The sequence below is a fragment of the Poecilia formosa genome, unplaced genomic scaffold, assembly GCF_000485575.1.
Source record: "Poecilia formosa unplaced genomic scaffold, Poecilia_formosa-5.1.2 Scaffold126, whole genome shotgun sequence".
In the NCBI taxonomy this organism is placed as follows: Eukaryota; Metazoa; Chordata; class Actinopteri; order Cyprinodontiformes; family Poeciliidae; genus Poecilia; species Poecilia formosa.
In genome coordinates, this window is record NW_006800065.1 from 182,513 (window position 1) to 207,823 (window position 25,311).

At 40.2% G+C, this 25,311-nt stretch overlaps 2 protein-coding genes across 3 annotated transcripts; one reads left to right on the forward strand and one right to left on the reverse strand.

The window, feature by feature from the left end:
• Positions 1-274: 274 nt before the first annotated feature.
• washc4 (WASH complex subunit 4) lies at positions 275-16,250 on the forward strand. The gene is made up of 33 exons (XM_007561370.2): positions 275-434; positions 1,742-1,881; positions 1,959-2,012; positions 2,097-2,162; positions 2,258-2,303; positions 2,403-2,470; positions 2,546-2,628; positions 3,542-3,584; positions 3,700-3,803; positions 4,731-4,851; positions 4,943-5,066; positions 5,164-5,291; positions 5,384-5,544; positions 5,625-5,751; positions 6,294-6,419; positions 6,525-6,632; positions 6,743-6,889; positions 7,004-7,083; positions 8,222-8,327; positions 9,152-9,268; positions 10,220-10,388; positions 11,107-11,261; positions 11,340-11,414; positions 11,488-11,592; positions 11,677-11,811; positions 12,405-12,513; positions 12,624-12,690; positions 12,795-12,881; positions 13,018-13,165; positions 13,281-13,377; positions 13,474-13,670; positions 13,930-14,020; positions 14,157-16,250. Exons 1-33 carry the CDS (start codon positions 374-376, stop codon positions 14,219-14,221), a joined length of 3,510 nt encoding a protein of 1,169 aa, XP_007561432.1. The 5' UTR covers positions 275-373; the 3' UTR covers positions 14,222-16,250.
• A 48-nt stretch (positions 16,251-16,298) lies between these two features.
• cnot2 (CCR4-NOT transcription complex, subunit 2) lies at positions 16,299-24,762 on the reverse strand. Of its 2 annotated transcripts, none has more exons than XM_007561372.2 (15): positions 24,634-24,762; positions 22,220-22,344; positions 22,039-22,111; positions 21,705-21,852; positions 21,441-21,614; positions 21,278-21,357; positions 20,076-20,201; positions 19,778-19,905; positions 19,532-19,649; positions 19,046-19,202; positions 18,872-18,933; positions 18,022-18,071; positions 17,831-17,931; positions 16,999-17,143; positions 16,299-16,912 (listed from the first exon to the last, which is right to left on the reverse strand). In XM_007561372.2, the coding sequence occupies exons 2-15, from the start codon at positions 22,325-22,327 to the stop codon at positions 16,826-16,828; spliced, it is 1,557 nt and encodes a 518-aa protein (XP_007561434.1). In that variant the 5' UTR covers positions 22,328-22,344; positions 24,634-24,762; the 3' UTR covers positions 16,299-16,825. The 2 variants fall into 2 exon arrangements, with proteins under 2 accessions (XP_007561434.1, XP_007561435.1); XM_007561373.2 differs by having other exon boundaries at positions 19,778-19,902; positions 24,634-24,757.
• Between the last annotated feature and the right edge of the window lie 549 nt (positions 24,763-25,311).

Consider the following 25,311-nt stretch of genomic DNA (forward strand, 5'->3'; position numbering starts at 1 on the left):
GAGGTACTCGAATCATTCGAGGAATCGTTTCAGCCCTAATATATATATATCCCAGAGTACTTTCATCGTGACTACTTGTGAATACAGTTTATTTTCTTATACTTTCCTTAAAATGAGAAGCATAAATTCCTCAATAGTTCTCTAATAAAAACCTTCCTTTTTGTTCTTTTTTCTTTAAAAAAAAGCCATTTGTCCAGTCTTGTAGACCAGCTCTGTTGTTGGTTCGGTACTCATGACAAGAAGTGGCAACTCCATTGAACTCAATTTCCCATAAGCACTAGCGACAAAAATCACAAGGTCCATCATGGGATCTTGCAGCCCTACTTCACAACAGAACCGAGTTTAGATCTTGTGGGGGATCTATTCTAGAGACATGGCAGTGGAAACCATCGCACCTGACTGGGAGTTTGACCGCTTTGACGACGGTTCTCAGAGTAAGTCCTCCATGCTGGCCGAGCGTCCAGAGAGAAGCAGGAGCGGACTAAAACTGCTGTTTGCTTCCAGTGTTAGCTTATGCTGCTAGCCAAATGCTAAGCCACTGTGCTCCCAATAGAGAAAACCATTCTGCAGTTTGGTTGAAGTATCAACTTTGTAATTACATTTAAGATGTGCTGATTGGTTTGAGTAAACGTAGTGTGTACGCGTGAAATTGGTGTGTAAATGAGTGAAATTGAAAGCTAGCTACGTTAGCTCACCCCCAGGGAGAACTGACAGTTTGACATTTATGATCACGTTAAACCCATTTAATTTAGTTGCGTTAATACTTAGTAATCATGTATGATTTAATTAGTGATTACTGTACTGATTCTACTTATAAATCTTTCGGTGTTTATGTTTACTCAACGTGAAAGCTCACTCAAGAGTACAGCAAAGGAGAGATGTTTTTAATCCATCCATGCCAGAATCTTGATCTAAATAGTCCCTACAGTGTCCTACTACTGCATGAAATGTTTCTTCCTTAAATAGTGTATTAATCTTTTTTTTTCATTCGTTTTCTGTAAGGATACTTAGGTCAGTATAAGCAAGTGATGGAAATATTAACAAGGAACATTTGAATGTTAGTAAAGGCACCAAGTCAAGTGAGACTGAGTTGATTTCTTAGAGAAAAATAGCGTCTTGCAGCTAAAATTCCTGATATCAAATTCAACAGAGATCCCAGCTTATGTAACACGAAGACCCACACAAAAACAGGAATAAAAGTCATTGTCCAGACCTGTTTTAAGTTGCTCCATTCAAATTTTCCTTTCGGCTGTAACTTGTCCAAATGCATCTCCATTGATGAGCATTGAGAAAAAAAACAAGAAAGTATATAGACACATAATTTATTTTAATCTACCCATCCCATTTGACAGCATTTTCAGTTTTAGTCTCAGGACTGAAATTAGATTTATTATTATTATTATTATTATTATTATTATTATTATTAATAGTAGTATTAATGAAATTACAAACATGCAGTGCAGCAGTCTGAATCTAGCCTTTACTTTTGTATTTTGTTTCATTAGAAGTACAGTTTATTAGCACAACGCAATAGTCTGTACAAACCACATTAATTTCAATTATATGACACCTTATATTTATACCTTCAAAAACTTTGGAGAGCGACTGCTCAACTACTTGACTCAAGTTGCATTTGTCATAAGAATGTGACAAGGCCTCATAAGTACATTTTTCAATTTGCTTACTAAAAGCAATCAAATTTACTTTCATGAATGGACTTGTTATTCTTCTTATTTAACAGAAATCCACACAGAGGTTCAGCTGAAGAACTACAGCAAGTTTCTGGAAGAATACACCTCTCAGCTGAAGGGCATTGAAGAGGCTCTGGATGACTCTATTGGAGATGTGTGGGACTTCACTCTGGACCCCATCGCTCTAAAAGTAAGTAGCTGCACGTTTACCTGTAAAAGGAGAAAATGACAGAAACTAAACTCATGCTTTTCTTTGATTCTTTTCAGCTTCTCCCATACGAGCAGACCTCATTATTAGAGTTAATTAAAACAGACAACAAGGTAAAACAATCTTTTTTTTAATTTTTTTTTAATAAATAAGCATTTGCACCGTGGTATGAAGCTAACCACTTGTGTTGCACGCAGGTCTTGAATAAAGTAATAACGGTTTATGCTGCTCTGTGCGGTGAAGTGAAAAAGCTAAAATATGAGGTAAGCACTGTTAAAACAAAGGACTCTTCTCTTCTATTGGATTACTCTGGTCTATGTGTGTTTGCTCTCTGGGACACTAATGCTTTTATTTCCAGGCGGAAACCAAATTTTATAATGGCTTATTGTTCTATGGAGAGGGAGGTAGAGTATCAGCTCTTATTATTTGTAGACAATTTCCTTATTGCAGGTGAAAATATGGCTGTAGCACGTGCTGTTTTTTTATTTATTTTTTTATTACAGTGTGTGAAACCAGTGTTCTTGAAGGCGAGTCGCAGATTCAAATGGGCAGATTTATTTCATTCCTACAGGTGATTTGCACATATTAAACTTTGTTCATTTTTAGTTTTGTTTTCTTTACTTATTATCTTTTGATTCTTCTATAGGAACTGTCCTGCTTTGTATCCAGATGTTACGAAGTGGTGGTCAGCATCATTCATCAGCTGGCTGCCCTCTACAACAGCAGCAAGTAAGCTCCACAGGTCAAGCACTAAACAAAATGTCTTGGATCAGATTGAGAAACTATTCTGCTATGGAGGAGTCATTAATAATTGGATTGCTTATTTTGGATAAGGTTTTTTTTGTTGTTTTGTTTTTCTGTCATCCATACGTGGCAGACAAAATCTTTGATGATGTAAAATGTTCTGTTTTCATGTTTTTCTCTTTTTTTTCTTTCTTGCAAATGTACTGAAACTTTTTGAACATTTTTGTCAAGCCTTTTTTTTCTGTTAAAGAATGTTTTCCACTTCATCTGAAACTACACCCTGTTAATATGACGTGTATAAATTCCTCCTTTACACTCTTCAAACCAAGAAATCTCTCTCAACATTAGCAGTCAATTTTATTTTTTTATTTTTAAGATGTTTCCCTGAAAAGGTCGTAGAAATATTTTATATAATAGCAAACTATTCTCAAGTAATCTAGAAAATAAATTGTTGTTTTGCTGCTACCAAAGTTCTCCTTACCATTTTGTTGAGATCTAAAAAAAAAAAGCAATAAAAGTTAAAGATGCCATTTTTTTTTCTGTATCCCATCACATTTTACCGATCCATCTGCCGGCTTATCCAAACAAGTCACCAATGACAGCCTGACTGAGGAACATTAGATTTTTTTGTTAATAATTCAGTAATTTCTTTGTGGTTCCGCTGTACATCTGGATGATAGGTCAGTGTAGTTTCTTTAGTATTCCTAGTTTTTAAAATGATAATAATTAGTGCCAAACATCAATCATTCCAATTGCACTTGGATTTTTTTTAAAGAAATTCACTCCAATCTTGCCATCAATGGGTTTCGGTTGTTCCTAAAATTTTTTTTTTTTTTTTTTCATGTTTTGCAGGCTTAAAAAAATAGTAATGTGCTTAATGTTTGCTCTTGTACTTTAGGGGTGCAACAAAAATCATTGAATCATCTGGTGTCCATTTCCAGGTTGGTTTTCTTTTACTGTTTTCTTAATTATTATTATTATTATTTTTATTTTCAATCCTTTTTTGTTAACTTGGCCTTCATCTCCTCCTGTGTCTTCTCTGCATTTCTCCTGCAGGTGGTTTATGAGCACCTGGGGGAGCTCCTAGTGGTGCTGATGACGCTTGATGAGATTATGGAAAATCACGCTACCCTGAAAGATCACTGGAAGATGTATAAAAGGTCAATACACACACATAAAATGTGCAAAAGATTTTCTCTCTTCCCGACCAAACACAGGGAACTTAATTGCACATATGTGTGCAATACAATCTCTAGACAAAAGTTCCCCAAAGTCCTGATACATGGCACTTTTTAACAAAAAAAAATAAAAAAAGCGTGGAAAGGTTTTAACCAATCCTGTTTGACTTTATGATTTACGCAAGTCCACTTGCAAGCTTCAAGCTTCACACTGGACTCTCAGCAAAGATTCCTGGAATCATGCAGATATCACCGCAGCTTTAAAACTTTACCTCAATTAATCTTTCCACGTTTGCCAAGTTATTCTTGGACGGCTAACTTGGTTTTCCAGACAAAACAATGCTATTACTCCTCCTTCTGACAGGAAAATGCTTTCTACTGCCAAAAACATAAGCCTTCTTCCACAACTTTAAATAAAAAAAAGCTAGATTTTCTCCTTTATAAAACCACTTCACTTTTAATTTAGTCAATTATTGAACCACACGCATCCACTGAGTCTTACTCTAAGCAGACATGTTGAGAACCAGTTCCTAGAGAAACCACGATGCAGAAAGACGTTTGGCCATCTTTCTGCAAAGCAACAGTTCTAACAATTTCACTGCTGTGCGACCCAAAAGGGTTTGTGTTGAAAGCATCAATTAATGAAAGTTGTAGTTAATTTTACCCCTAAGAACTTACCAAACTTTCATGGTCAAAATATGTGTAATAAACTACAAACTACTGTCATTTTCCATAACTGACTCCATTAGTTCACTTTTACAAATGACTGAAAGCTGTTTGTGAAGGTTATCAAAAATGCAAATCTTATTTAAGTAAGTTAGAGCTTTTGGACATTCTGCACAGTTACTAAATACTGCAATCGCCCTACCTTGATTGAACATATTTAACGTATCTTGTGCATGTGTGTAGGTTACTAAAGTCTGTTCATCACAACCCTGGAAAATTTTCCATTCCTGAAGAAAAGCTGAAGCCCTTTGAGAAGCTCCTGTTGAAGCTGGAGGGGCAGCTGCTGGATGGCATGATAGTGCAGGTGCTTTTATTCCCTTCCTACCAGCAGATTTATTGCCTTAATGATCCAGAGTTGCTTTGAGCAACGTTAACCTCCCAGTGTTCGACAACAGGCCTGCGTGGAGCAGAGATTTGATGACCCGGCCGAGGGGGTCGCTGTCTCCAAAAACAGTTCCTTTGCCGAGGAGTTTGCCTTCAACATTCGCTCCATCTTCACGAGTGTGGAGTCCAAAATCGGTTTGTGTCTCAGGATAAATCATCCTGTCCTCTCACCTGGTTTCATTTTGAGCAAAGTTTTATTTATCTTCTTTTTTTTTTTCTTTTCTTTTTTAAGGCGAGCCTTCAGAAATTGACCAGAGGGATAAGTACGCTGCAGTCTGCGGTCTCTTTGTCCTGCACTTTCATATTTTCAGAAGTGTCGACAAAAAACTCTACAAAGCATTGCTTGACATCTGCAAAAAGGTAGATGTGTTCTTAGCTCGATTCAATAACACCTCCTCATCGTTTTTAAAGTATTTTCTTCACCCATTTCTCCATCTCTTTGTCTCTCGTAGGTCCCTGCTGTCACTCTGATTGCAAATATCATCTGGTTTCCCGACGCCTTCCTCACCGTTAAGGTCCCGGCCGCTGCCAAGCTGATGGACAAGAAGAATCTCCAGACGATCAAAGCACAGAGAGACACCTACCTGCAGCAAAGGGCTCAAACGCTAACAAAGTTGGCACAAGAAACATTCACTCACGATAAGATGCTCTTGCAACGAATATAATCCGACACGTAGGTGCCATTTCTTTCAGGGATGTCCAGTCTTACTACGTTTTTGTAACTTCGTGGATGATGAAGATGGAGTCCGTTCTGTCCAAGGAGAACAAAAGTGACAAACTGGCTGAGGACCTCAACAGCAGATGCAACGTATTTGTGCAGGTAGGCTCTCGGCTGAGCTCGATTTTTCACGTTTCGTGAAGTTGTTTTGATTGTTAGTTGAACTATCGGTCCATCACTGTCAATCTGGATCCATATTTTAGTGGTGGTGTATAGAAATTACAGACAGCAGATGGTCAATACCCGGTTAAGTTTTTATGTAATTAATAATGGCATATGAAAACTTAAATGAAGAGTTAAAGAAGGAGGAAAGGGGGCCTCATAATGGTGCAGAGGAAGGCTTTTAAAATACCAAGTCAATCCATCGTGGGTTTGCCTCTCTGCTTTGTTCCGCTAACAAACCTTTAAACAAATCTATTACACGAGAGTTGGTGATAATTTGACAATAAAATAATAGTAACAACAAACATGTGCTCCATTCCAGTTTCAAAACTGCAGAGCGTGAAATTATTCAACAAAACAAGTTCATTGAAAAATCCCAAACACAACTCTATCTTTTAGTCTGAATGCAGCCGAGAATGACGGAAAGCCTTCGTTGTTATTTGAAATCACTTGACGGTGTAAGTGCTGTCTCTTTCCCACAGGGCATCCTGTACGCTTACAGCATCAGCACCATCATCAAGACCACCATGAACATGTACATGTCGATGCAGCGGCCCATGACCAAGACGTCCGTTAAAGCTCTCTGTCGATTGGTTGAGTTGCTCAAGGTGTGTCTGCAGGTTTTCCAGTTGTCAAAATAAAGCGAGGTATTGCTACACCAAGTCTCCTGGATGAAACAAGGCAGTTTTTTCCCCATGTGACTCTCCTCGCAGGCCGTGGAGCACACGTTTCACAGGAGGTCGATGGTCGTAGCCGATTCCGTTTCACTCATCACTCTGCAGCTCCAGTCTCAGGCCCTCAATGCCATCAGCAATGCAAAAGTAAGCACAAAAACTTCATATTTAGTTATTACTGTGTTATACAACTTTTTTTTTTCTCAGCTCTTTAATTTTTTTTTTTTTTTATTATGTTACTCTCCTGCCCCCAAAAGAAAAGGGTGATCTCTGATAAGAAGTACAGCGAGCAGCGGCTGGACGTCCTTTCGTCTTTAGTGCTTGCAGAAAACGCGCTGAGTGGTCCGAGCACAAAGGAGCGACGGCTGGTTGTGTCTCTGGCTCTGTGTGTCGGCACGCAGCTGGTACGCTGAAAGATCTTAGTCATAGCACACACACACACACACACACGCATACACACACATTTAATGCTGATTCTCTAATGGCTATTTTTTATTTTTTTTGACTATTTTACCTAGAAAACCTTTAAAGACGAGGAGCTGCTTCCGCTGCAGGTGGTGCTGAAGAAGCTGGATTTGATCAGTGAGCTTTGTGAAAGGTGAGCTGTTCTTTCTGCGTTGTTCCTGGGATCGAGGTGGGAGGAGAGTTCCAGCAGCAGCAGAAACTTTTAAAACCTTGTTGGGGGAGGGGAAAAAAATAGTTTTTATTTTTCATCAATAAAACATGATGAACATGTTGAATTAAAATCATTTATGACCACTCCCTGATGTTCCTGACCTCATAAGCATCAAAGTTGACCAGGGTGCCAAAACATTTCATTCATTTTGCTTAGTTTTAACATAGGAAGCTACCCTGAGACTCCTAAAGTCACGGGATCAACTTTTGCACAAAGTTATAGCAAGCTTACCCCTTAAGGGTGCACATAGTTTCTTAAGCTTAGTGAAGCTCATGCATATACTTATATCCAAATAGCATTACTTTTGGTGGCATATTAAAGAAACAACAAAATCAAGCTTTTATTTGAAGCCTGATGCATACTTATTCAACAGCAGCCCTGTGTGCAAAGAACAAATGGTCTCATAAGCAAATTGTCAGCAGAAACTAACAAGCAGAAGTGTCTGTACATGAAGCTGATTCAACCGGAAAAGGCCCAGCCGCCTCAGTGTTAAAGCAGGGTACTGCTTAGACCTACATGTGTCAGTTAAAGGTCAGCTTTTTAGCACTTATGAATAGAGAATAAAGACATCAGCTAGAACAGTCGCTGATCATAGGGGAAATATTGACACCCACCCTTGCAGGATATGCAGTTAATAACTTATAGATACATCTCTGACGTTATGAGGTACATCACACCTTTTAACTTCTTGGAATAAGAACTTGGTTGTCAGAAAGTTCTCAGAATTGGTTGACATGTTGATGTTTCGCAACCGTTTTCACTCACACCTGCGTGTGTGACATGATGAGAGCTGTATAAAGAGAGGATGTCTCAGCAGCCTTATTCCAGAGATCAACTGAAAAGTTTTCTCCAACAAACATTGACCATAAAAGTAAAAAAAAAAGAAAAAAAAAAGATCTTGAGAGTTCTCGATGAATGGACTGTTGCTTTTTATTCCCCAGAAAATGAGGAAACAGTGTCTTATTTTAATCAATAAAGCTCATTTTCATCAATTTTATTTGATATTTACAGAATGTGTCGAATGAGGATACTGTTCTCTGACGGTTGCCTTCGCTTTCAGGGTCAGGCTCCAGTGTGACTGCAGTTTCCTGTACTGGCACAGGGCTGTGTTTCCCATCTACCTGGACGATGTGTATGACAACGCCGTGGATGCAGCACGGATGCATGTAGGCAGATTCTTAAAAAAAACAACAAAAAAAAACAGCCTTTGTTTAAAACCCCTTTCTTATTACACACGCATATGATTAGAAAGCTAAGACTCTTGACAATCAAAGAAACGATAACGGCTGCAGACGCTGTAAACACTTTTGTTCATCTTTGGTGTTATGGAAATTTCATTTATCAAAGAATGAGAAGCTGTTTCGATAATAAGAGAAAGCTTGATCTTTGTCTTTAAGTTTCTTTATTCGAAGGGAAAACTGTTTGAAGAACCGTCTCACTAAACGCAGTCATTAGAAGAGCCCTGAACGACACACATCACATCAGTATATAGTCACAGCAAGGAAAAGACCCACACACAGTCTGATCTGACCTCTATTGCCAGATGGACCACAGAGACGATCCTGACCTCCACCTCATGAACCGTCCCCCACCTCTTGGACGGGATGTTTTTTATGGAAGGAAAGAGAAACGATAATAATTTCAGGAGAAGCTTCTAATTGTTCTTTGTCAGTTACTCGTGCGTTTCACACGTGTCAGTCCTTTAAGACTATTTCCAGGTCAAGCGTTTTACCCGAGATGCCTTCAGGTCTCTTCTGCTGTCGCAGTTGCAGAAACATCTAAACATTGCCTGAAAACTTCTTTAATGGAAAAAAAAAAAAAACACATCTTGCAGAAATTACAAAAACACAGCAGATATAATCAGAAAATAAATGTATCATCAGTTCCATCAAAGATGAAATGAGGCTAAAGAGGAAATTTTCTATTACATGGGCAAAAGCTGCAGGACTTTTAACTCCCCTTCTGCTTTTCTCTTTATTGGTGTGACCAGTACATGTTTAGTGCGCTAAGAGACAGTGTGCCATGCATGCTCTACGCTAAACACTTGGAGTCATGTGACCAGCTGCTGGGGTGCTTCGACAAGGAGATCATGGGCGTGTTCAACGAGGTAAGCGGCGTGAGTGAGGATGAGGAGGAAACATGTCGTAATTTAAGTAAACTGCTTTCAGCTTGTGTTCTTTGTATTTTAGGTCAGAGTAAAAACAGAGAAACAAATGAGGATCCAGCTAAAATCTGTATTCTGTCTGTGTTAACCGCTAACCTAAAACAGACTCATTCAGGCTAATAGGTATTTTTCTCGAACCTACATAAAAGAACCACAGACAACGTATATGAATTTTATGACCAAGCTTTTGCAAAAGGAGAAGAGCCCCTGTTTTATTGTCAAAGCAGAACAGCCACAGGGAGCAACCAGGAAAAACAACAGAGGTCGTAAAACATTTAACCCAAACAACTAGCAACCCAGTTCCAGGTGTGATATCTGATCTACGGTCTGAGCCCGGTTCAAATCTCGGTCAAACTGTCAACAGAGAAGGAGGAAGATAAACATAAGACAAAATACGACTGCACACAGGCAGTTCCTAAGTTAGGAGGTATTCCGGTTGATAAGAATTTAAGGTCTGGGAAACACAGAGTTGACTGTCTCACATGAAGATGAACAGACAGTCGTGACCTCCAGGTCAGTTCATACACGCATTAAAAAGAGAACACTTTAAACTGAAAGTACCAAAAATCTCTATCACAGGCCCAATGGGGCAAAAAAAGAAACGTGCTCTCCAATTATTGGTTATGTTTCTCCCGAGACTCAAATTACATAAGACTTTGTCCTTAAATAGTTAATTTACATAACATCTGACCTCTCTGGCTGCTCTCCCAGACAGAGCTGAACCTCCTGTAGCTGTCTGGGAAAGTTTGCTTCAAAAAGTCACATTTAGATCGAAACCTCAAGGTCGTTTTACCTAAATACTGTGATCTCTTCATCAAACAAGCTTTGCCTTTTAGCAAATCGCCACTTTTCGCAGCTTTACCGACGTTTGTTGTCGTTCCCGCCTCTCTGCAGCATCTCCTCGACAAGCTGTGTAAGGAGATCGAGAAGGACCTGCGCCTCTCCGTCCACACCCACCTGAAGCTGGACGACAGGAACCCGTTTAAAGTCGGCATGAAGGACTTGGCCCACTTCTTCTCCGTTAAACCAATCCGATTCTTCAACCGCTTCATTCACATCAAAGGTGCAGAGAATCGGTCAGACGCCTACACGTTTCTCATTTTACGGGCAGATTTCTTGGTCTTGCTGACACTTTTTCAGCAAGACCTCTGAATAAGTTCCGTGAATTGCATCCATAAATCTGCTCCATCCGGTTCAGGGTCAACACACGCTCGCGTGCGAACATGCAGGACGTTTTTACTCTACTGATTGTTTAGAGAATCTCTGCCTGGTTGCAGATTTTTGAACTCGCAGTTGAATCCGTCCCTTATTATTCAAAATGCTCTTTGAGGGTTTCAACCAGGGGCAGGATTTTCTTCTTTTTTTTTTTTCCCCCCCAGAAGTTTCACAATAAAAATTTGACTCATTTTACAATCCTATTTTAGCACTTAGCTTATTTGTAAAATAGATCATTTTATTTCCAGGATATTTAAGGTTTGAAGGAAACTCGAAGCGTTCCAGAGTTGGGAAAGAGTTGAATTTTATCAAAACAAAAAATTTTTATCTTTACCTCTAGGAATATTTAAGAATATTTTCTTTTTTTTTTTTATTAAAGTAAAGTGATCAGCTGATCCATGGATTCTTTTTAATTTGCTCTCCTTAGTTCACTAATGCAGCTCATAAACAAACCAACAATGCCTTTCCCTGGAACAGTAAATCCCGTTTGCTTCAAGCCTAAGCCTGACTTTCTTTTAAAGATTTGCAGAAGTTGAGATTAATTTTTGCTTTTAACCGCCTTGCAGCCTATGTGACCCACTACCTGGACAAAACTTTCTACAACCTGACCACCGTTGCTCTGCATGACTGGGCCACCTACAGTGAGATGAGAAACCTCGCGACGCAGCGCTACGGGCTCACGATGACGGAGGCGCACCTGCCCAGCCAGACTCTGGAGCAGGTCCGGAGGCGCACCTCGTCACGAAGGGAGGCGTCAGCAGACGACTTTATTAACTGTACCCCGTCTGCTCTCATTCAGGGTTTGGACGTCCTGGAGATCATGAGAAACATTCACGTTTTTGTCTCGCGCTACCTCTACAACCTGAACAACCAGGTAGGACTCGTCCAGCCGTAAGGCGCAGACGCTCCTGCTCACAGCGGGCTCTGAACTGATGCTTCCTCTGCAGATCTTCGTGGAAAAGGCGAGTAACAACAAGCACCTCAACACCATCAACATCCGTCACGTCGCAAACTCGATTCGGACGCACGGCACGGGCATCATGAACACCACAGTGAGTTTTCATCTGGACGTGTTCTCCCTGTTGTCTCGACTGGAGCTTTTCTTTCGTTTTGCGACGTCTCGTTTCTCCCGTCAGGTCAATTTTACCTATCAGTTCCTGCGGAAAAAGTTTTACATCTTCAGCCAGTTCATGTATGACGAACACATCAAGTCCAGGCTCATTAAGGACATCCGCTTTTTCAGGGAGATAAAGGATCAGTCTGACCATAAGGTAAGGGATTTCAGCAGCTTGGAACAATGAGGTGGATCCACTCCTGAAATGTTGAATTCTGTCCTTCTTTGCCTTTTAGTAAATCTCCATTTTTCAGCAAGAGGTTAATGCATTCAGGTTCATGTGCAGACTCGGTTTTCCCTCCGCATATTGAGTTTTTACTTGTTTGCTAGAAAGTTGCATTTAGTTCTTATCTGACCCCTGAGTTCCTTCCTCCACGTTTCTGCTACATGACTTGTGGCAAACTTTAAACTGGACTTCTTATCACTTTCTTTCTTCTTTCTTCCTGCTGCTCGTCCAGCAGGAACTGCTTAATATGTAGCTCTTATCCATTAGTGCATGAAATCAGACCAATAAAACCCACATGGTGATTGGTTGATTGATTTGCTTACTGATTCTGTGACATCTTGACATGTGACTGTCTTATGTTGAATTTGCATAGGAGTGTTGAACTGGTATAAAATACTTTTAAAAAGGCACTGTAGATGTATTCTCTAATTCTCTCTGTGCTACTCCCTTCCTTTTATCACTCACATTTATGTTTGTGTGTGTGCGCGCGTGTGCGCGTGTGTGTGTGCGTGTGTGTGTTGCAGTATCCATTTGAGCGTGCAGAGAAGTTTAACCGCGGCATCAGAAAGCTCGGCCTCACTCCTGACGGGCAGAGCTATCTGGATCAGTTCAGACAGCTCATCAGCCAGATCGGTGAGAATTTCTCCATCACATAAGGAAAAAAAATAAATAAAAAAAGCCTCCAACTTGCATGTGAAGATGAACGCAGTGCCCTTTTAAAACCACTTTCCACTTTCTTTCAGGCAACGCCATGGGCTACGTCCGCATGATCCGTTCTGGAGGCCTTCACTGTTGCAGCAGCGCGATCAGGTATAAGAAATTTAAGTAATCTTCTCAGATCTGATCTGTGCGGATCCTTTTTTTTTCTTTTTTTCTTTAAGTAAGCTTTCAGCAAAGGGTTTCATCGTTTTCAGATTTGTCCCCGACCTGGAAGATATAGTCAACTTTGAGGAGCTCGTTAAGGAGGAGGGACTCTCTGAGGAAACCCAAAGATCTGCCAGGTAGGAGCTTTGGTGAAAAGTTTTCCAATGTTCACTGTTGGGTGTGCTTCTGTATTTTGACTGCAGGTGGCACCACAGCCATTCAGATAAACAGAAAGCGTCCGCTTCTCTCATGGTCGTTTTTGTTTTCCCCCAGGGTCCTGGATTCAGTGTTGAGCGATCTGACCAGCAACTCTGCCGAGGGGACGGAGTACTTCAAGAAGCTGGTGGCCGTGTTTGCCCCCGAGTTTCGTAGCGCCAAGAACATGCACCTGAGGAACTTCTACATGATCGTACCGCCGCTGGTCAGTGCTGCGTGGTGCTTCAAGCTGACATCTTGTTGTTTTCATGCGAAAAATTTTCTAACGACACCCCTCCAAAATAAATAAATAAATAAATAAATAAATATCTCACTTTCAGACTGTGAATTTTGTGGAGCACTCAATCAGCTGTAAAGAGAAACTCAACAAGAAGAACAAAACCGGAGCTGCCTTCACAGACGACGGCTTTGCCATGGGTCAGCACAGTCGGAGAGTAAAATCATCCTGCTGTTCTTTTGCTGCTGTCAGCTGATGTTTGGTTTTTCTGTTTTGTTTTGTTTTTTTTTACCTAGGTGTTGCGTACATCCTGAAGCTGCTGGACCAGTACCTGGAGTTCGACTCTCTTCACTGGTTCCAAGCGGTCCGAGATAAGTACAGGAAAGAGCTGAGCGCGGTGGCGAAGGAGCAGACGGCGCAGTCCGCCGGTCAGGACGAGAAGCTGCTGCAGACGATGAATCTCACCCAGAAGAGGCTGGATGTCTACTTGCAGGTGTTTAAGAAACTCTCTTGAGTGGCAATGATGATCCACATGTAATCTTCGGTGTATTTTGTGTGAAGGACCAACACACAGGATTAGGAAATACGTTTTTTTCAAATATTTCACCCATGAAAATCCACCTAAATAAAACCAGTTCTCCTTCTGACGTGGCTTAATTAGTAAACAGCGGATTTGTTTGTAATTCTGCAAAGTTTCTGCTAATAAAACTCTCTCTGCTGGCGTACATTTTACAGTTCTCTCCTCTTTGCAGGAGTTTGAGCTGCTCTACTTCTCATTAAGCAGCGCGAGGATCTTCTTCAGAGCCGACCAAACCGCAGCCGAGGAAACCCAGGAGAAGAAAGGTAAAGCTTGGCGTGCTGTTGTCAGCTCGGTCTGTCCGTCACGCTTGGACCCACCCCGTCCAGCTGTCACGGGTTCGTCTTTGTAGATCATTTTTGAAATGCAAAGTTGGTCTCAGAGGTTGTTTTTGTCCTTCAGACGAAGCTGGGAAAGTGGGAATGTCTCCGGAAGGCTCCACGCCTGCAGAGTCGTCCTCAAAGTAAGAGTCACTGTGAGACCGTTCAGGATTATTCCTGAGAGCTCTGCAGAGGAATGATCCCACGCGCGCGTTTGTGGACAAAAGACTGAAAAATTCACCAAACAATGGATTTGTTTGATGTCCCAGTTATCCTAAAGTCTGTGTGCTTTAAGTGCTAATACAGGAAGTGTCTCTAAACATCCAGTGGGTCATTTACACAAGCCCCTACTACTTGAACTAATTTAAGGTAAAAACAAAATCATTTTTATCTTGCCTCGCTCTCGGCAGACTGAGGAAATGTCTACAGACAAAGTTTTCATTATTTGTTTTGTTTCTTTGAGCATTTCATACATTGTATAAATGAATCATATGTGCCTTCATAAACTCTGGGTACTTGTTTTGGTAATTCATGTGCAGACAGTAAACTCCACAGCCGATGCAAATTCGCCATTTCATAACACAAAGATTTTCCCGGTGGGAAAATGTCGAGCACTTTCTCCGAAATTGTTCTCTTCTGAGTGGAAAACATTCACCTGATTTTGGTTTTGTCATCTGGATGTTAATGAGATTGTTTAAAATCACAATTCAGATGACTTCACAGTTTTTCTAACATTTGGACCAACTTAGATCAGATGTTTTGAAATTAATGCCATTTATAAACCTTTTTATTTTTTTCGTCATATTTAGATTTATTGTTTCTCTTGCAGCAAGTAAGATGTCTGGGAGCTCCCAATATTCACAATGTTTTTTTTTTATTCGATACCTTTCCAAATAGTAGGAAGGTACAATGGTTGTCTCTTAGTTCCCCACATTTTTCACATTATTTTCATGCATCATATGCATGTGGTGCACATGTAGCATTAAGAGCTTTGTTCTAGGTTGAGGGTTAAACTTAGCAAAGGTCTGGTTGCACAGGTTCAGCTAACGTCCATTTAAAATGTGTAATGTCTCAATAAATATAAAGAATATGGTCTTAGTTGGGTTTCAATAATTTTTTTTCTTTTGCCCTTAAATTTATGATGTGGCTTCATCATCTTTGATGAAGTCCAGGATCAGGTCTTAGTTTACAGTTTACATGCACTAACCAGATAATCTGCAGTCTTCACAATCTCTTCCTTTATGTCCCCATTCCTCCCTACCATGTGAAGATATCAGAGCAGCACAGGCGCTACTGCAGACCTCAGTTCATTTCCTGAGGTGTGGGGAGGAATATTGAAATTATTGACGTTTAATAAACGACACAGTGGTTCAGGAAAGCCGTGTCTGCTTTAATACAAAGAAGCTTTGACTTCAAAAAATACAAGACTGGTTTCGATTCTTTTTAAGCAAATCCAAGTTTTCTCATTTCCCTATGAAGTAGTGTTCACTACTGTTGAAACAGCCTGAATTAAAAATGGATCCCTACTTTTTTTTTATTTTACTTTGGCCTGCAACTACAAGGATCGCTTCTTACACTTCTGTCTTTCCTTTCGAACTGGGAAAAGTGAGATTTAGGCCTTTCCGTTATTGATGTTTTATTAATATTACTTTGATGTAAGTGCCCACAGTGCCAAAATGACACCCTGTCCAGCAGTTCCAGAAAATTCGTTACATCCACATATCCATGCTCGCCTCATAAAAAAAGAGGTACAAGGCAGGGCAAAATTTCTCTCAAAATAGATATCATATAGATATATATATTTATATATACAGACATATATATATGTAGCAATCATATATACACATTCGTACATATAGTCTTATGTGATGCAAAAAAACAAAATGTACACATTTTCTTTTTTTTTTTTCCTTACAAAAATAGTAACAAAGACTGGAAAGTGTTTTGCTCGCTCTCGAGCAAAGTTGTGTTATTTGTTCCGCCTCTTCGAGGATTTCCCCACGATGGTGGAGACCGAAGTCGCCTCGCAGGGTTTTAACGTCCATGTTTTGCTGGCACAGAAGTCACAAACGGAGAGAGGTGCAGAAAAGAGTCGGGTGGAGCAAGTCGGAGGAAGCGATGTAGTTCGATGGAACACGATGAAGGAAAGTGTACAGAAACCAAATCCGAGACAAAACAAAAAAAAGATGGAAAATGTGATGGGAGTGTTATAAAAAAGCACAAACAAATTTTGTGTTCTTTTATTACTAAATATAGTGCAACAATAAACATTGCATTTCTTTCACCCTTTCACTTGTGTTTGAGGATGTCAACTTTGCTCTTTTTTTTTTTCTTCTTCCCACCGCTTTGTGTTCTGAACACTTGCTGTAATTAAAAGGTGAAACCTTTGCTCTGTCATAGTCCCGCATCACACGGTTTGTCCTCCTCTCTGGTAGTAAACAGGCTTCAGGTTCAGAGACGTAAACATAACACAAACCCTGCTCAAAAGACAAAAAAAAACAAAAAAAAAGGAAAGAAAAAAAACAAACGGGAACACAGAATAAAAACGGAACAAGTGTGTTTTTCGGGCAGAATGTAAATTCAGAAAGGCAGGACAGTTTTAATGACGACGACTTCGATGACGACGACCCCTGCAGTCGGTTAGCCAAATCCTCCAGGAATAAAAACCCAAAGCTGTGTGCGTCACAGCGCCCCCTCCTGGACAGCAGTGCTGTGTTCAAGAACAGCTGCAGCCTTTGGACTGGTTGGGCCTTAGAAGGCCTGCTGGGCTGGATTGTAGTTGAACGTTGTCGGCACGTGAGGCCTCTCTTCCAGCTTGTCATATTCCAGATGAAACTCCTGAGAGATGCAGGAATCGTTTTTAAGCTTCGTCGCTCTAAAGCACAACAATCACTGCATCTAAAGCACACGGCCTCAACTCTCACCTTGGCTACTTTCCTCCAGTTGAGACAGTCGAAGAAGTAGTAGGTGCCTCTCTCGTAGGTGTTGGTCTTCAAGGTGGGCTCCATCCCGGGCGCTCTCGTTATCCAAACCCGCTCCTCTTTGTGGTATCTCCAATCCCGGTTGAAGCTGGACAGCAAGCAGAGGAAAAACCCGAGAACAAACAGTAAATCTCTACATTGTGGACAACCGGAGTTCATCGAGTCAAATTTGGAGGTTTCTAGAGAAGCAATATTCTTCAATTTGTAAAATTGGAGGACATCTTGACAATTAAAGATGTCAAACGTTGTCCAAAAGCACTGATCAGTTTTGCATCTGATAGTTTATGTTTTGTTTTGTTTGCAGATTTGCTTTGCCAATGGCAATTTAAGATGATTCTGATCCCTCTTAAATAATTAAAAAGTTTCATAATGGCTTTAAAAATATATTTTTTAGTCTTTGAAAAGTCAGTTATTTGCTGTATATGAAAGTAGAGGCAAGGTCAAAATGCCTGTGTGAAAACAGTTCAATGAAGCAGGTTTTATTTTTATTCATTTCTAACTGAATGAGCTTTTTCACATCTCTGTGCTCCGTTTGACTTCATTTCAAACAGCTGACAGTGGAAACGTTTAATTTCACTCAGTAAAAGCATCCACACTGAAGAGTGCAGATACCAGTAGAGCTTGGTGCATTCACTGTCAAGAAAAAGACCAGATTTTTGAGTTTTGAACCCGCTGGCGACTGGTCATATCAAACTGAACCTCCTCAGGTTTTGATCACCAGCTGATTTTACCTGCATATCGAACATATTTACACGTTAGAAACCAAGTGACTCACAGCTCCACAGCTGCCAGGATCTGAAGCAGGTCCCCTCCGTTCATGTAGTAGAGGTAGAACAGCAGGTCTTCGCCGTATCGAGCCAACTTAATTGCAGCTAACTGCACACAGGACAGTTTAAAACATGTAGTTATTTATTTTTTCATAACCTCTAATTCAAAACTAAAGCGGTGTCTGGCGCTCCTAGTTACCTTGTCCCTTATATGGATGTTGGTTAAATACTCTGACGGAACATGGAAATCTAAGAAGATAAATCCAAATACCAGTTATTTTATTTCAGTCGCCACACAGACTCCACCAGAACACAAACTTATAACAAAAGTATCCGCACCTGTCGAATTGTTTCACATGTTGAAAGTTTACAACAAACTTTAATGTATTTCATTAGGATTTTAGGTAACAGACCAATCCCAAATAGTGCATAAAGATACATGTTCTTACTAATAAATGCCTTTCCCCACTTATCAGCCCTCCCAATACATACAATTCAACGTGCATTGGATTTTATTAGATACTCCTTAATAAAATCCAATGCAACTGCCTTGTTAACAAATAGTCCATCTGTATAATTGAATTCCATTATAAATCCAGCTGTTCCTTCGAGGGTGCGTTCCTCTCCCCTCTCTACATAAACGGCTGCTTATATCAAGCTGAAACTCATCAGATTTCTATCACCAGCTGCACCTCAGCAGACCCATCTGTTGAAGCAGACGACACCAGTCTGCAGATCAAACCACTTACTGGTCTGATCCAGGCACAAACTCGGCAACAAAAGCTGATTCTGATTGCGGTCTTGGTGTGGTGATGATGGTCATAAATAACAGGAAGATTGATGGGGGGGATAAATACAGGGCAGACCCGGAAGAACACATGCTAGACTTTGTGTTTGTCTATCTTATACCTCCTAATGAAACACGTTAAAGCTCGTCGTCGTCACATGACCACATTTGGAAATCTCCAAGCGGAGATTGACAGTCAAAAAAACAACTTCCTGTAGTTGAAAGTGTTTCTTAGTTCAACTAATCAGAGCCGCGGTCTTACCGATGTCTTGAGGTCGACATGGTGCAGAAGCCCAAGGAGAGGCGAACTTTGGATACAAGTTTCTGTCAAAATAAAAACTCTCATGACTCCCATGGATGACAAGGTTCTTGGAGGAACAAAACTGAGGTAGCGGTGAGTGAACAACAGGTTTTAAAGGTAAAACGGCCATCTTACTCTGGTGAATTTAAGTTGAGTCCCAGCGTTGTGAGGTCACTTCCAAGCGCCAGATGCACCATCCCCGGGTCGGTTTCTGCGGCCCGGATAAACGTCAGCAGGCCCACCATGCCGAATTGGTCCGTTACCATTCCTGAGGGAATGTTTGTCACCCGACCTGCAGCAGAGGAGCGACCCAGAGTCACCAAACCACAGGTCAGCAGTGAGCTGGTGACCGACAGAAAGTACTTACTGTGAAACCAAAGCCACATTTTTACACTGTAATTTATGCACAAAGTAGACAGCAAACCAAGCCACTTACTTCTCCTCAAATATAACATTATAGCCTGTTTCATGTTCAATATTACACTGCTTTGCTCTATCCCATCTGACATTTATCAAACCCCAAATGCAGGGTAGCGAGCCCAGCTGCCTCACCCAAGTTGTGGGATTAAGAAGGGATGTCTCAGAGGAATTGGAGCGATACGATTGGCTGAGAAGTCTCACCATCGGGCAACACCTGGATCCCTTTCTTCTGGTTGTTGTTCTGTGCCGAGGTCGTCTTGTCTCCAGGGAACTTCGGACCATCTGTGCTGGATGTGCTCTTGCTTGTGGAGTTCAAGTTCTGATCAATTAAAAACGAAGAAACAAAATTAAGATTACATTTTTTAACTCTGCAGTTGTCACAAAATAAATAAATAAATAAATAAATAAAAAGAAGAAGGAAAAAGTACCAGAGTGGCTTTAACTTACAGTTTTGCTGTCATCGTTGTTGAGTGTGGGGTCTTTGTAATTTGGCCCAGGCAGTGCGGGGAAGTCCTCGTTATGTATGGAGAAGTCTTGTGTCTGATCAGTCGATGGCTTTGTTACCATGCCAACTTCAACAGTTTTAAACGGCGAGAAACAAAAAAAAAAATCCCAGCAAAACAATAAACATGAGCAATTATTCTTAGTGTTGAGACAACCTGCTCTAAAACAAACCCTATTAGTGGTTTTGCGAAGCCAATGGAGCGGCTGTCGATGCAACATTAGCTCTCCTCTAATGGCCTACCATAAGGAGCGCGTCCAGCCAGCGGGTTCAGCACCGGTGTTGGATTTCCAGTCCCTTCTCTCCGACTCCGGTCTGCTAATGCGGGGAAGTCTGACAGATCCAGGCCCATTATATTATCACTCCCATCTGCAGCAACAGGAAGAGAGTTCAATTTTAAAATTCCACATTTTTTCCCCTGACCTCATTTTTTCAGCGGTTTATAACGAGCACAAAACATTTACTTGGATTCATCATCCGTATGTTCAACAAATAACAAAAAGAAACACATTCAAAAAATTATTTTAGCTTCCAGCAGTTTTGTAAAGAGCAATTTGAGAGCTTCTTTAGCAGCTGCATCACTTTCAATCGTCGTCTGTTTTCTGAAATATATCCTTTCAGTTTTCCTCCCTACCCCATTCATTAATAGAATAAAATACATGAATAACTCAAACAAATGAACTTTTCTAATTCACTGAATGGTTGTGTATGCAAATTTACATATGAATATGTTTTGTACATATTAAGTCCACGCTAAAATGATCAGAAAGAACAATGAGTCATCATTGCATCACATGCTAAAAGCAGATATCATGCCAAAGAAGTAAAAAGGAGAAAAGTGGTTTTCAGTTTAGGAAGAAAAAAAAAGAGCAATCTTTTATGCTTCGTGTCTGCAGACAAGCATGCCTGCTTATGCTGAAAACAACTGACCAACTTTATGTTTCCTATTTCCAAACAATGGACCTTCATAGTTGGTGTCTCTTCATTCAGGTTCCTCACCAGGCTCAGCTAGGATATGTGTTAGTCTGCATGCAGTCGAGTGTTTTGGTGGTGAGGCCATGAAGGCCGCGACTTTAGATAACAGCTTGTTTGGGTTCTGAAGAAGATCCTGTATAAGACCCAAAGGTTTGGGATAAAACAATGATCCAAGATGGCGTAAAGCTGAACAAAATGTTCCTCTGTTCCACAATTTGGGTTCTCTTCTCTCTGACAAACTGTAAACCCAAAAAGAATAAAAAGCTGGATAATAATGTGGAAGCTGTGTTATGACGGACCAAAGATGGCAGGAATTGCAAACAGTGACAACAGGACCAGTGCGCTAACTTTTCAACACGTGTCACAACCGAATTTTATGGCCAAAAATACCCACTGAGTTATATGAAAAGGTGCAATGGGTGAAGATTTGGTCTTTAAGCTCTTTTGACCTTCAGGTCAAATCCACCAACCTGTGCCATTGAAGATGTTGCTCGATAATGAATTGTTCATCCCAAAAGCTTGGTTGCGGTTCATACCAAATCCTGACATGCTGCAGATAAAAGCAACAGTTTGACAGTGTACAGCCGACCTCCACAAATACCCACCCCGTCCCATCACACTACGAAGGCCTACCTGTTGATGGTGCAGGGCTGGCGCGCTGGCTGCTGTTTGGGCATACAGATGATGCTGGGTGAGCTGCGGTTCGGACTTCCCAACCCTGAGCTGCCCATGCTGCTGGTCCTGCCGGTTAACCCGATGCCCTGACCGACCTGAGAGTGGTTCAGGATGTTTCTCGATATTGTTCCCCTGCGGAAAAACCATCGGAAGGTAAATGCGTTTTCCCTCAGGCCTTTGCCTATCCCGTTTCAAATTTCAGCCTCAGAAAACGGCACACACCTGCTTGGCGAGGAAGGGGTGTGTAGGGACATGGAGGGGACACCCGTTGTTGGGGTGATGTGACTTGCTAGCTGCGTCCCTTGTGTTAGGTTTCGGTTTAACTGAGGCGTACTGTTTCCCATGTTCCTTACTGGGAAGCCGATTGCACCTGCAGGAAAATAAAACAACAGAAGGCCAGGAATAAAAATGAAGCATTTGCAAACGAAAGAGAAAACTTTCCAGTTCACATCTGCTTAGTTGTAAGCACTCAAAACGTCTTAAGATGCGCAAATACAAGAAATGGTGTGAAACTTTTGTCCAGTAGCCCTTCATTGAGAAAGACACAAGAACTCACTTTGTGGACCGTACAAACTCACGCCGAGCTGCGACAACTGACTGGACGACGATGGCGATGGAGAGGACAACATCTGGAGGACAAGAGTCATTGACAACAGCAGCAAACATTACAGACAAGATTCTTCTGCAGTGTTAGCCGGTGAAAGGGTCAAAATACCGACACAAAGGTCAAAACTTACATCTTTGTCCGACCTGTGGAACATGGACTGGTTGTAGTACATGTCATCGGCCAAGTCGTTGTCGACTCCGTCGCCGAAATCTGGAAAGGGTTTTCTAGAACCGAACATGCTTTTTTTTTGGTCACCTAAGGAAAAAAGATAACTTATATTAAAGATGATAATTCAGGAAACAAATTTAAAAAAAGGATGAAAAAAAAACAAAACAAAGGCAGCATTTGCGGAGGTCTAATTGTTTTAATTTGATTTGTCTTTACATTCATTAACACCAGAAACTCACTGAGTGAGATCATTTTTATTGCAAATCTAGTTAATGCCTGGAACAAATCCACAATTTTTTTTGATCGGATTTAGCTCTTAGGAATATTGTAAGACACTATTAGAAGTCAGGTAACCATTTTTAAGCAGTTTTGAATCTCTTGTAGTCTAAGGATGGAGACAAACAGATTTAAGTCTCGACCACATTAAAAACCAGGCCTGAAACAAGATGCTGAGTGTGTTATATATTTTATCTTTGAGTGGCCATTTTGTTACAGCTGGCAGGTGTATAAATTATTAATTTATTTGTTATATGCAGGGTAGCACAGAGCTATTTACACCTAATATTTAATCACAGGAGAGCACTTTCTCCCACTACAGCTATTTTAGTAAAAATGCACAAAACTGACTTCAGAGTTCAGAGTTCACTGATAGATGCTGCCCAGTTACATTTCATGCTGTATATAAAGACTCGGTTATTAAATTATTAAGCTAATTAAAATAAACGGGTTATTAGTGGAGATAAAAACAAAGAATAAACATCAAAGTAAAAATGTTGACCAAATTGCATATTTAAATCAGAAAAGAGACTATTTTCTTGTTTCATGCTACCTATGATGCCTTGTATTTTGTTTGATAATGAGCTTTTTGACAACCACATCCATTTTTGAGGACAGTATTGCAAGCAGTTATTTTATGAGCTGGACGACTACATCTCCAAATAAAAACTGCAAGATTTTCAGAATGTCTCAGAAATTATTCTTCAAGAACAATTACAAATTTTAAAAACATGCTCAACTGATTGTATTACACTGCTGGTGTGCGCTGTTTATAACTTTACTAGCTTAATCTATTTGCTATGTTGTGTCTGCACCATAAAGAATCTAAAGCAGGGATTTGTTGTTTTCTTTCAGACTATTAAGATCTTCTAGTTTGTCCTTTTTTATTAGCTGTTTTTATTTTTGACGTTGTCTAAACACATTTACTTTTCATGTAAATAATTAGTATATTTTACCCTTTTTTATTTACCTATATTTACCTCTTGTAAATATTAAATGTCACTGAACAACTCCAACCACCACTTTTTTTGTTTTATAACCACATTTACCAACCATTTATGTACTTTGAAGCACTTTTTCTGAGTTTAATTTAAAAAAATTACACGCCAACATAAAGGATATGGACGTGCTTTGACACAAAAAGTGTATTGAAAATATTTCATTTTCTGTTAGATTCAGAACAACCACCTGAAACAAAGAACGATCTAATTTTAACACTGATCGCATCCTGTCCCTGTGGTCCTGTTATCCCTGTCTCCAAGGGTAAACAATTATAGTCTGACAACATATTTTCTAAACCCTGGTTACATCGTTTGTGTAGTAAAGTAGTTGTGTTATAGTCCATCTATGACATCACTCACCACCTGTCAAATTAAAAAGGAACTAAGTGAAAAAGAGGATGGGGAGTTATTAACTGTTCGTTTGGTAAGAATGTTTTAACATTTACTTGAACATACAGATCGCACTCGAAGAAGACTGCTTTAGAAAGGTGTTCAAGTGAGTTATAAACTTCCTTCTGTATTTCAAAGTATGTGCTAGAGCAGAGTTTACCTTCCAAAACAAAAACAGCTGATCGATGATAAGTGACTAAATAAATAATGTACATGACAGCCCCACTGGCTGTTCATTTCTGACTATGTATCCATTGTTAGAGCGTCTCAGTCACAGATTATAACTTAAACATAGCAGCAAAGCTAAGTTAACCAGCTAGCCTACACTATTGCTAAGTGGTTGTCGTTAGCATGCTAAGTTAGCATATCGCTAGCTCACGAATGACCCACTGCAATAACCAAAGAAAGGTGACAACCGCTGAATTACAAAACACTACAATTAAGCGATCCAACAACAGGTAATGCCGAGCTGGAATTGGTCATATCTGCACCCACATATCCACATTCAGCGGTCAATTTCCCTGGCTAACTTAGCGCTCCGTTTGGAAGTAGCTGCAGCTGTAGCAGCAACATTCTGCTGGTGCTAAAGGTTAACGACCCGCTGTGTCACGATAAGGAGGGAAAGCAAGCGGACACAAAGCGCCTACTGGACGATAACATCAAGACCGACCCATTTGACGGGAGAAATAACAAGGAAAAATCCGCTCACCGCATTAATTTCACTTCGCTTCGTTAGATCCAAGATGGCTGTGTGTAGCACCAGCCGAAAGAGCCTTTACTCTCTGACCTCGCGACCTGCATACTACTTCCGTACACAAAGCTGATCTCCTGTGTAAACACTGTACTTCAAAAATGAGTTAAATATTTCCCTCCTAATAAAAACGTGAAGATTTCTAAAACAAATTTCATATGATATTGATGCACATTTTTTTCTGGGAAAATGATTTTTGTTATATCAGTATGAAGCTGTCCCTTGTACTGCAGCAGAACCAATAATGCCATTTCAAAATATTTTATTTTTAAATAAAAGATTTCCATAAAGAATCCCACTGAAGTAAATAAGTGTAGCATACACTATTTTATTTTAACTTCACTTAAATTCAAAGAAACATTTTACATGATTATTGCTGGTTTGACTTTATTCTCCCCTCATCAGCAAATTAAAATGTATTAAACATTGGGAGAAGATTAAAAAAAACATCAATTCAATTTTTACCTATGACGTAATCAGTTTAAAAAGCAATGATAAAATATTGACTGTAACCAATATTTTATATTTTAAGATCGTTAAATACTTCAAGGTCATTTTTGAAGACAATGCAGATGAAGTGTACACACACACACACACACACACACACACACACACACACACACACACATATATATA

Bases quoted from the DNA above. Each gene is read 5' to 3' on its own strand.
- washc4 (XM_007561370.2), top strand. From the start codon at position 374: ATGGCAGTGGAAACCATCGCACCTGACTGGGAGTTTGACCGCTTTGAC. The intron at 2,629-3,541 runs GTAAGCTCCACA...CTTGTACTTTAG, and splicing joins GCCCTCTACAACAGCAGCAA to GGGTGCAACAAAAATCATTG. The intron at 13,378-13,473 runs GTCAGCACAGTC...TTTTTTACCTAG, and splicing joins AGACGACGGCTTTGCCATGG to GTGTTGCGTACATCCTGAAG.
- cnot2 (XM_007561372.2), bottom strand. From the start codon at position 22,327: ATGTTCGGTTCTAGAAAACCCTTTCCAGATTTCGGCGACGGAGTCGAC. The intron at 22,112-22,219 runs GTAAGTTTTGAC...CTTGTCCTCCAG, and splicing joins TCCACAGGTCGGACAAAGAT to ATGTTGTCCTCTCCATCGCC. The intron at 16,913-16,998 runs GTGAGAGTTGAG...TGCATCTCTCAG, and splicing joins ACTGGAGGAAAGTAGCCAAG to GAGTTTCATCTGGAATATGA.